The following is a 12,547-nucleotide window of genomic DNA, read 5'->3' on the forward strand; positions in this document are numbered from 1 at the left end:
GGGAATGAGAAGTCATCCTTCACTGTGGTTCTAGCTTGCCATGCTAATGGCCAGAAACTTCCACCCATGGTGATATTCAAAAGGAAGACCTTGCCAAAAGAGACCTTTCCAGCCGGCGTCATCATAAAAGCTAACTCGAAGGGATGGATGGATGAAGAAAAGATGAGCGAGTGGTTAAGGTAAGTTTACGCGAAGAGGCCAGGTGGCTTTTGTCACGCAGCTCCGTCCATGTTGATATACGACTCCATGCGCGCCCACATCACGCTGGTTTTAATATATTATTAAAGTTTGACTGACCTATCTGACTGTTTTTTTGACATTCCTTTAGCGCAGTTAGATGCGGCTTATAACACGGGGCGGCTTATAGGTGGACAAAGTTTTGAAATATGCCGTTCATTGAAGGCGCGGCTTATAACCCAGGGCGCCTTATGGTGCGGAAAATACGGTACATTTGATAAAATTACCTTTTTTTTTTTTTACTGTAAAATGCTGTCAACAGAGCTGCCATTTTTTTAAACTGTAAAATCTACAGTTGTTTTTACAGTGTATTACTGTAAAAATGGTAAAACGGTAACTTTTTTTTACAGTAAAAATGTTAGAATTTAAAAATCAGCGGGACTGTTTTTCTATTTACAGTAATATGTTGCAAAAAATACCATACATTTTTTACCCTAAAATCTATGGTTGTTGTTTTTAGTGTATTACTGTATATGGAAAAAAAACTTCATTTTTTTAATGGAAAAACCATACCAGTTTTTTACAGTAAAAAAACTGGAAGCTTACTTGCCGGAACAAAAAAAATACAATTGTAGTGTTTTTCCATTTACAGTAATATGTTGCAAAAAATACCATACATTTTACAGTAAAATCCTGTCGACTGAGCTGCCTTTTTTGGGTTTTTTAACCGTAAAATCTATAGTTGTTGTTTTTACAGTGTATTACTGTAAATGGAAAAAAAACGTGACTTTTTATGGAAAAACAATACCACAGTTTTTTACAGTAAAAAGTGTCAGCTTAGTTGCCGGAACAAAAAAATACAATTGTACGGTTTTTCCATTTACAGTAATATGTTGTAAAAACCACAGTCAGTAAAATTCTGGGGACTAAGCTGCCGTTTTTCTTTTTTACCGTAAAAAAAACAGTGGTACCGTTTTTCCATTTACAGTAATATGTTGTAAAAACACACACCATAGACTTTACAGTAAAATTATGTCAACTGAGCTGCCAGTTTTTTAATGTAAAATCAAATTTTTGATATTACGGTGTATTACTGGATATGGGGGAAAAAAACAGTACTGCATTTTTTTACAGTGAAAAAAACTGTCAGCTTAGTTGCCAGAATTAAATAAAAACAATTGTACTGTTTTTCCATTTATGGTAATATGTTGTAAAAAAAATATCATACATTTTACAGTAAAATCCTGTCGACTGAGCAGCCTTTTTTTCTTCTTTTTTTTTTACCGTAAAATCTATAGTTGTTGTTTTTACAGTGTATTTCTGTAAATGGAAAAAAAAAAGTGACTTTTTATGGAAAAACAATACCACAGTTTTTTACAGTAAAAAGTGTCAGCTTAGTTGCCGGAACAAAAAAATACAACTGTACGATTTTTCCATTTACAGTAATATGTTGCAAAAAATACCATACATTTTTTACCCTAAAATCTATGGTTGTTGTTTTTAGTGTATTACTGGATATGGAAAAAAACCTTGACTTTTTATGGAAAAACCATACCACAGTTTTTTACAGTAAAAAAAACTGGAAGCTTACTTGCCGGAACAAAAAAAAATACAATTGTAGTGTTTTTCCATTTATGGTAATATGTTGCAAAAAATACCATACATTTTACAGTAAAATCCTGTCGACTGAGCTGCCTTTTTTGTGTTTTTTTTACCGTAAAATCTATAGTTGTTGTTTTTACAGTGTATTACTGTAAATGGAGAAAAAACTTGACTTTTTATGGAAAAACAATAACACAGTTTTTTACAGTAAAAAACTATAGTTGCCGGAACAAAAAAATACAATTGTACGGTTTTTCCATTTACAGTAATATGTTGTAAAAACCACAGTCAGTAAAATTCTGGGGACTAAGCTGCCGTTTTTCTTTTTTACCGTAAAAAAACAGTGGTACCGTTTTTCCATTTACAGTAATATGTTGTAAAAACACACACCATAGACTTTACAGTAAAATTATGTCAACTGAGCTGCCGGTTTTTTAATGTAAAATTTAAAATATTACGGTGTATGACTGTAAATGGGGAAAAAAACAGTACTGCATTTTTTTACAGTAAAAAAAACTGTCAGCTTAGTTGCCAGGATTAAAGAAAAACAATTGTACTGTTTTTCCATTTACAGTAATATGTTGTAAAAAATACCATACATTTTACAGTAAAATCCTGTCGACTGAGCAGCCTTTTTTTTTTTCTTTTTTTTTACCGTAAAATCTATAGTTGTTGTTTTTACAGTGTATTACTGTAAATGGAAAAAAATGTGACTTTTTATGGAAAAACAATACCACAGTTTTTTACAGTAAAAAGTGTCAGCTTAGTTGCCGGAACAAAAAAATACAACTGTACGATTTTTCCATTTACAGTAATATGTTGCAAAAAATACCATACATTTTTTTACCCTAAAATCTATGGTTGTTGTTTTTAGTGTATTACTGTATATGGAAAAAAACCTTGACTTTTTATGGAAAAACCATACCACAGTTTTTTACAGTAAAAAAACTGGAAGCTTACTTGCCGGAACAAAAAAAAATACAATTGTAGTGTTTTTCCATTTACAGTAATATGTTGCAAAAAATACCATACATTTTACAGTAAAATGCTGTCGACTGAGCTGCCTTTGTTGGTTTTTTTTACCGTAAAATCTATAGTTGTTGTTTTTACAGTGTATTACTGTAAATGGAGAAAAAACTTGACTTTTTATGGAAAAACAATACCACAGTTTTTTACAGTAAAAAACTATAGTTGCCGGAACAAAATAATACAATTGTTCGGTTTTTCCATTTACAGTAATATGTTGTAAAAACCACAGTCAGTAAAATTCTGGGGACTAAGCTGCCGTTTTTCTTTTTTACCGTAAAAAAAACAGTGGTACCGTTTTTCCATTTACAGTAATATGTTGTAAAAACACACACCATAGACTTTACAGTAAAATTATGTCAACTGAGCTGCCAGTTTTTTAATGTAAAATCAAATTTTTGATATTACGGTGTATTACTGGATATGGGGGAAAAAAACAGTACTGCATTTTTTTACAGTGAAAAAAACTGTCAGCTTAGTTGCCAGAATTAAATAAAAACAATTGTACTGTTTTTCCATTTATGGTAATATGTTGTAAAAAAAATATCATACATTTTACAGTAAAATCCTGTCGACTGAGCAGCCTTTTTTTCTTCTTTTTTTTTTACCGTAAAATCTATAGTTGTTGTTTTTACAGTGTATTTCTGTAAATGGAAAAAAAAAAGTGACTTTTTATGGAAAAACAATACCACAGTTTTTTACAGTAAAAAGTGTCAGCTTAGTTGCCGGAACAAAAAAATACAACTGTACGATTTTTCCATTTACAGTAATATGTTGCAAAAAATACCATACATTTTTTACCCTAAAATCTATGGTTGTTGTTTTTAGTGTATTACTGGATATGGAAAAAAACCTTGACTTTTTATGGAAAAACCATACCACAGTTTTTTACAGTAAAAAAAACTGGAAGCTTACTTGCCGGAACAAAAAAAAATACAATTGTAGTGTTTTTCCATTTATGGTAATATGTTGCAAAAAATACCATACATTTTACAGTAAAATCCTGTCGACTGAGCTGCCTTTTTTGTGTTTTTTTTACCGTAAAATCTATAGTTGTTGTTTTTACAGTGTATTACTGTAAATGGAGAAAAAACTTGACTTTTTATGGAAAAACAATAACACAGTTTTTTACAGTAAAAAACTATAGTTGCCGGAACAAAAAAATACAATTGTACGGTTTTTCCATTTACAGTAATATGTTGTAAAAACCACAGTCAGTAAAATTCTGGGGACTAAGCTGCCGTTTTTCTTTTTTACCGTAAAAAAACAGTGGTACCGTTTTTCCATTTACAGTAATATGTTGTAAAAACACACACCATAGACTTTACAGTAAAATTATGTCAACTGAGCTGCCGGTTTTTTAATGTAAAATTTAAAATATTACGGTGTATGACTGTAAATGGGGAAAAAAACAGTACTGCATTTTTTTACAGTAAAAAAAACTGTCAGCTTAGTTGCCAGGATTAAAGAAAAACAATTGTACTGTTTTTCCATTTACAGTAATATGTTGTAAAAAATACCATACATTTTACAGTAAAATCCTGTCGACTGAGCAGCCTTTTTTTTTTTCTTTTTTTTTACCGTAAAATCTATAGTTGTTGTTTTTACAGTGTATTACTGTAAATGGAAAAAAATGTGACTTTTTATGGAAAAACAATACCACAGTTTTTTACAGTAAAAAGTGTCAGCTTAGTTGCCGGAACAAAAAAATACAACTGTACGATTTTTCCATTTACAGTAATATGTTGCAAAAAATACCATACATTTTTTTACCCTAAAATCTATGGTTGTTGTTTTTAGTGTATTACTGTATATGGAAAAAAACCTTGACTTTTTATGGAAAAACCATACCACAGTTTTTTACAGTAAAAAAACTGGAAGCTTACTTGCCGGAACAAAAAAAAATACAATTGTAGTGTTTTTCCATTTACAGTAATATGTTGCAAAAAATACCATACATTTTACAGTAAAATGCTGTCGACTGAGCTGCCTTTGTTGGTTTTTTTTTACCGTAAAATCTATAGTTGTTGTTTTTACAGTGTATTACTGTAAATGGAGAAAAAACTTGACTTTTTATGGAAAAACAATACCACAGTTTTTTACAGTAAAAAACTATAGTTGCCGGAACAAAATAATACAATTGTTCGGTTTTTCCATTTACAGTAATATGTTGTAAAAACCACAGTCAGTAAAATTCTGGGGACTAAGCTGCCGTTTTTCTTTTTTACCGTAAAAAAAACAGTGGTATCGTTTTTCCATTTACAGTAATATGTTGTAAAAACACACACCATAGACTTTACAGTAAAATTATGTCAACTGAGCTGCCAGATTTTTAATGTAAAATCAAATTTTTGATATTACGGTGTATTACTGGATATGGGGAAAAAAAACAGTACTGCATTTTTTTTACAGTGAAAAAAACTGTCAGCTTAGTTGCCAGAATTAAATAAAAACAATTGTACTGTTTTTCCATTTACGGTAATGTGTTGTGAAAAAAAACCATACATTTTACAGTAAAATCCTGTCGACTGAGAAGACTTTTTTTTTTTAACCGTAAAATCTATAGTTGTTGTTTTTACAGTGTATTACTGTAAATGGAAAAAAACGTGACTTTTTATGGAAAAACAATACCACAGTTTTTTACAGTAAAAAGTGTCAGCTTAGTTGCCGGAACAAAAAAATACAACTGTACGATTTTTCCATTTACAGTAATATGTTGCAAAAAATACCATAAATTTTTTTACCCTAAAATCTATGGTTGTTGTTTTTAGTGTATTACTGTATATGGAAAAAAAACTTGACTTTTTATGGAAAAACCATACCACAGTTTTTTTACAGTAAAAAAACTGGAAGCTTACTTGCCGGAACAAAAAAAATACAATTGTAGTGTTTTTCCATCTACAGTAATATGTTGCAAAAAATACCATACATTTTACAGTAAAATCCTGTCGACTGAGCTGCCTTTTTTGTTTTTTTTTACCGTAAAATCTATAGTTGTTGTTTTTACAGTGTATTACTGTAAATGGAGAAAAAACTTGACTTTTTATGGAAAAACAATACCACAGTTTTTTACAGTAAAAAACTATAGTTGCCGGAACAAAAAAATACAATTGTACTGTTTTTCCATTTACAGTAAGTAATATGTTGTAAAAACCACAGTCAGTAAAATTCTGGGGACTAAGCTGCCATTTTTCTATTTTACCGTAAAAAAACAGTGGTACCGTTTTTCCATTTACAGTAATATGTTGTAAAAACACACACCATAGACTTTACAGTAAAATTATGTCAACTGAGCTGCCAGTTTTTTAATGTAAAATTTAAAATATTACGGTGTATTACTGTAAATGGGGAAAAAAACAGTACTGCATTTTTTTACAGTAAAAAAAACTGTCAGCTTAGTTGCCAGAATTAAATAAAAACAATTGTACTGTTTTTCCATTTACAGTAATATGTTGTAAAAAATACCATACATTTTACAGTAAAATCCTGTCGAATGAGCTGCCTTTTTTTTTTTTAACCGTAAAATCTATAGTTGTTGTTTTTACAGTGTATTAATGTAAATGGAAAAAAACTTGACTTTTTATGGAAAAACAATACCACAGTTTTTTACAGTAAAAAGTGTCAGCTTATTTGCCGGAACAAAAAAATACAACTGTACGATTTTTCCATTTACAGTAATATTGTAATATCTATACACCATAGACTTTACAGTAAAATTCTGTCAACTGAGCTGCCAGTTTTTTTAATGTAAAATCAATTTTTAGTTTTTACAGTGTATTACTGTAAAAGGGGGAAAAAACAGTATCGCGTTTTTTTACAGTAAAAAACTGTCAGCTTAGTCGCCAGAATAAAAAAAATAAAATTTACTGTTTATCTATTTACAATAATATGTTGTAAAAAAAAACAACTACCATACATTCTACAGTACAATTCTGTCACTTGAGCTGCCATTTTTTATCGTAAAATCTACAGTTATTGTTTTTAGACTATATTACTGTAAATTGAAATATGGTAACACTTTTTTTTTTAATGGCAGTTTAATTGCCAGAATATTAAAACAACAACCCTAAACTTTACAGTAAAATTCTGTCGACTAAGCTGCCATTTTTTAATGTAAAATCTATGGTTGTTTTTTACAGTGCATTACTGTAAATAGAAAACGTTACCACATTTTTTTTCTTTCCAGTAAAAACTTGCAGCTTAGTTGCCAGAATAAAAAAAAAACAGTGGTACTGTTTTTCCATTTACAGTAATGTGTTGTAAAAAAGCGCTGTACATTTTACAGTACATTTCTGTCGACAGAGCTGCCATTTTTTTACCGTAAAATTTACAGCTGTTGTTTCTACGGTGAATTACTGTAAATAGAAAAATAGTTACTTTTTTTTTTTTTTTACGGTAAAAAAAACCGTCAGCTCAATTCCCAGATAAAAACAAAAACAAAACAATGGTACTGTTTTTCCATTTACAGTAATGTTATAAAAACACTCAATTTTACAGTAAAATTCTGACCACTAAGCAGAGCTAATTTTTCCGTTAAAAGAAACTGTGCTACGGTTTTCCATTTAGAGTAATAAATTGTTAAAATCACTGGATATTTTACAGTAAAATTCTGGTGACTGAGTTGCTATTTTATTTTTTTACTGTGAAATTTGCAATTAGTTTTATAAATACATCAAATTCATAAAATATTGACTGTCACAAGCAGACTAAAAGTTTTCTAAAGCAGACGCTGATGAACGCCGACAAATATTGGTAATAACATATTCATAATACAGTAATAACATATTCATACGACTGTAATAATATATTCATAATACAGTAATAACAAATTCATAATACAGTAATAACATGTTCATATACAGTAATAACATTCATACAACTGTAATAACCTATTCATACAACTGTAATAACCTATTCATAATATGGTAATAACATATTCATAGGACTGTAATAACATACTCATAATACGGTAATAATATATTCATACGAATGTAATAACCTATTCATAATATGGTAATAACATATTCATATGAGTGTAATAATATATTCATAATACGGTAATAACATTCATACGACTGTAATAACATTCATAATAGGGTAATAACATATTTATATGACTGTAATAACATATTCATAATACGGTAATAACATATTCATACGACTGTAATAACAAATTCATAATACGGTAATAACATATTCATACGACTGTAATAACATATTCATAATATGGTAATAACATATTTATACTACTGTAATAACATATTCATAATACGGTAATAACATTCATACGACTGTAATAACATATTCATAATACGGTAATAACATATTCATACGACTGTAATAACATATTCATAATATGGTAATAACATATTCATACGACTGTAATAACATATTCATAATATGGTAATAACATTCATACGACTGTAATAACAGATTCACACGACTGTAATAACATTCATAATACGTAATAATATATTAATACGACTGTAATAACATATTCATAATACGGTAATAACATATTCATACGACTGTAATAACATATTCATAATATGGTAATAACATATTCATACGACTGTAATAACATATTCATAATACGGTAATAACATATTCATACGACTGTAATAACATATTCATAATATGGTAATAACATATTCATACGACTGTAATAACATATTCATAATACGGTAATAAAATTCATACGACTGTAATAACATTCATAATAGGGTAATAACATATTTATACGACTGTAATAACATATTCATACTACGGTAATAACATATTCATACGACTGTAATAACATATTCATAATACGGTAATAACATTCATACGACTGTAATAACATATTCATAATACGGTAATAACATTCATACGACTGTAATAACATATTCATAATACGGTAATAACATTCATACGGCTGTAATAACATATTCATAATACGGTAATAACATATTCATATGACTGTAATAACACCTTCATAATACAGTAATAACACATTGATATGACTAATAACACCTTCATAATACAGTAATCACACATTGATAGGACTGTAATAACACCTTCATAATACAGTAATCACACATTGATAGGACTGTAATAACACCTTCATAATACAGTAATAACACATTGATAGGACTGTAATAACTCCATAATACAGTAATCACACATTGATAGGACTGTAATAACACCTTCATAATACAGTAATAACACATTGATAGGACTGTAATAATACAGTAATAACACATTGATAGGACAGGACGTACCTGACAGAGACAGAGAAGTCTCCAGGAGCAGACTCACTGTCCCGCACCAGGAAGGCACCACTCTCCTGCCACAGCAGACGTCTCTCCGCCTGTTGTCTGGACAGCCCACCAGCAAACCACCTGCCAGACAAAACACCTGAGTGAGGAACCACTTTTGTCTTCTCACCACACTTCAGGAGCGTGGTGTGTTGGCCTGGACTGTCTTCATAGTGTTGCTACTGTGCTGTCACAGTGTTGCTACTGTAGTCATAGTGTTGCTACTGTAGTGTCATAGTGTTGCTATTGTGCTATCATAGTGTTGGTACTGTAGTGTTGGTACTGTAGTGTCATAGTGTTGGTACTGTAGTGTCATAGTGTTGCTACTGTAGTGTTGGTACTGTAGTGTCATAGTGTTGGTACTGTAGTGTCATAGTGTTGGTACTGTAGTGTTGCTACTGTAGTGTCATAGTGTTGGTACTGTAGTGTCATAGTGTTGGTACTGTAGTGTTGGTACTGTAGTGTTGGTACTGTGCTGTCATAGTGTTGCTACTGTAGTGTTGCTACTGTGCTGTCATAGTGTTGGTACTGTAGTGTTGGTACTGTAGTGTCATAGTGTTGCTACTGTAGTGTTGGTACTGTGCTGTCATAGTGTTGCTACTGTAGTGTTGGTACTGTAGTGTTGGTAGTGTAGTGTTGCTACTGTGCTGTCATGGTGTTGGTACTGTAGTGTCATAGTGTTGCTACTGTAGTGTTGGTACTGTGCTGTCATAGTGTTTGTACTGTAGTGTTGGTACTGTGCTGTCATAGTGTTGCTACTGTAGTGTTGGTACTGTAGTGTTGGTAGTGTAGTGTTGCTACTGTCCTGTCATAGTGTTGGTACTGTAGTGTCATAGTGTTGGTACTGTAGTGTCATAGTGTTGGTACTGTGCTGTCATAGTGTTGGTACTGTAGTGTTGGTACTGTGCTGTCATAGTGTTGGTACTGTAGTGTTGGTACTGTAGTGTCATAGTGTTGGTACTGTACTGTCATAGTGTTGGTACTGTAGTGTCATAGTGTTGGTACTGTGCTGTCATAGTGTTGGTACTGTAGTGTCAGTGTTGGTACTGTAGTGTTGCTACTGTGCTGTCATAGTGTTGGTACTGTAGTGTTGGTACTGTGCTGTCATAGTGTTGCTACTGTAGTGTTGGTACTGTAGTGTTGGCACTGTGCTGTCATAGTGTTGGTACTGTAGTGTTGGTACTGTGCTGTCATAGTGTTGCTACTGTAGTGTTGGTACTGTAGTGTTGCTACTGTGCTGTCATAGTGTTGCTACTGTAGTGTTGGTACTGTAGTGTTGGTACTGTAGTGTTGCTACTGGTGTTGTGTGGGTGTGCCAATGATAATGTTTCTCTGCATGTTTGTGCCAATCACCAACATTTCTTCTTTTCATCTCTGGAATGATTCCACACTTGAGCTAATTCTTCACTTTTTAAAGCCACAAACCACAGAAGTCATGAACGACTGACTAAGACACATCTTGCAGGTGCACTAACTGTTCCCATGCTCCTGTGTTCCACTAGCATTTGGAGATGAAAGTCAAAACCCGCACGGTAAGTTCTAGAAGAACCACACGGTAAGTTCTGGAAGAAGAGAAGGTTTCTCACGGATGAGGAAGAAGGGAAATGTAATTCTCTGGCACGTATCCTCGCCTGCCTTCCACCTCAGCTGTCAACCAGCAAGAATCCTCTTCCATTTCTGTCACCTGCACACAGTCACACACACACACACACACACACACACACACACACACACACACACACACACACACACACACACACACACACACACACACACACACACACACACACACACACACACACACACACACACACACACACCATTATAGTCTTCATCAGGAAGCAATGGCTGCACATGCTTGCCTTGACTACGTCTCCTTTCTGGAAGCTGATCTGATGGTCTTGTGATGCGGCGAAGGAGAAAAGTGCCAGCGCCTCCATGCTGGAGCCTCGGGAGGAGGAGAGACGAGCCACCAGCAGCCTTCTTCACCGACACAACGATGGGAGATGACAGCTGTGTGAGGAGAGAGCAGCGAGGTGAGGACAAGTGGATTGTGGAATGAGATCATCAGTGTGTGTGTGTAAGTGTGTGTGTGTGTGTGTGTGTGTGTGTGTGCGGTCGCTCATTAGTTAATGAGGAGACTTTTTCTATGCATGTCCCGCTGTTCTTCCATGTGACTGACTGTGTGTGTGTGTGTGTGTGTGTGTGTGTGTGTGTGTGTGTGTGTGTGTGTGTGTGTGTGTGTGTGTGTGTGTGTGTGTGTGTGTGTGTGTGTGTGCTCATGTCCACACACATCAGCCTCTGCGGCGGTCATGCTTAAAATAATAAAATAACAAAAAATAAATGAAAAAAAATTAAAAATGACCAAAGCAAAATAAAATTAAATATTTTTAAAATAAATACAAATATATGACACATTCAAATTATGTAAAATAAAAAGATAACATGACTGCAATAGATAAGAGAATAAAACATCAAATTAACTAAAGTTAATATAAAATAAATGACAATTACTGTTTGTATGGAATAACTCAAATTTAAACTATATAAAAATGTTCAGCATACACTTCTGCAAAACATCAAGTGGTCGATCTAAACATTAGACCTACTTCCATTCACCTCGTTTGAATTGTAACGTATGAAAATAATAAAATATCATTAATAAAATACATTTCAGATATACAGGTAAAAGCCAGTTAATTAGAATATTTAGAAAAACTTGATTTATTTCAGTAATTGCTTTCAAAAGGTGTAACTTGTACATTATATTTATTCATTGCACACAGACTGATGCATTCAAATGTTTATTTCATTTAATTTTGATGATTTGAAGTGGCAACAAATGAAAATCCAAAATTCCGTGTGTCACAAAATTAGAATATTACTTAAGGCTAATACAAAAAAGGGATTTTTAGAAATGTTGGCCAACTGAAAAGTATGAAAATGAAAAATATGAGCATGTACAATACTCAATACTTGGTTGGAGCTCCTTTTGCCTCAATTACTGCGTTAATGCGGCGTGGCATGGAGTCGATGAGTTTCTGGCACTGCTCAGGTGTTATGAGAGCCCAGGTTGCTCTGATAGTGGCCTTCAACTCTTCTGCGTTTTTGGGTCTGGCATTCTGCATCTTCCTTTTCACAATACCCCACAGATTTTCTATGGGGCTAAGGTCAGGGGAGTTGGCGGGCCAATTTAGAACAGAAATACCATGGTCCGTAAACCAGGCACGGGTAGATTTTGCGCTGTGTGCAGGCGCCAAGTCCTGTTGGAACTTGAAATCTCCATCTCCATAGAGCAGGTCAGCAGCAGGAAGCATGAAGTGCTCTAAAACTTGCTGGTAGACGGCTGCGTTGACCCTGGATCTCAGGAAACAGAGTGGACCGACACCAGCAGATGACATGGCACCCCAAACCATCACCCAACCATGCAAATTTTGCATTTCCTT

The 12,547-nt window shown here is 32.9% G+C and overlaps 1 protein-coding gene across 1 annotated transcript in view; it reads right to left on the minus strand.

Moving 5' to 3' along the window:
• LOC133570239 (GRB2-related adapter protein-like) overlaps window positions 1-11,245 on the minus strand; it is a 17,742-nt gene extending 6,497 nt beyond the window's left edge. The window contains exons 1-3 of the mRNA XM_061923048.2: window positions 10,964-11,245; window positions 10,688-10,785; window positions 9,066-9,185 (exon numbers count right to left, since the gene is read on the minus strand). Coding sequence (XP_061779032.2) covers window positions 9,066-9,185; window positions 10,688-10,785; window positions 10,964-11,041 — 296 coding nt within the window. The 5' untranslated portion in view covers window positions 11,042-11,245. The remainder of the gene's footprint in view (window positions 1-9,065; window positions 9,186-10,687; window positions 10,786-10,963) is intronic.
• Between the last annotated feature and the right edge of the window lie 1,302 nt (window positions 11,246-12,547).

Source organism: Nerophis lumbriciformis, linkage group LG27, assembly GCF_033978685.3.
Source record: "Nerophis lumbriciformis linkage group LG27, RoL_Nlum_v2.1, whole genome shotgun sequence".
Taxonomy (NCBI): domain Eukaryota; kingdom Metazoa; phylum Chordata; class Actinopteri; order Syngnathiformes; family Syngnathidae; genus Nerophis; species Nerophis lumbriciformis.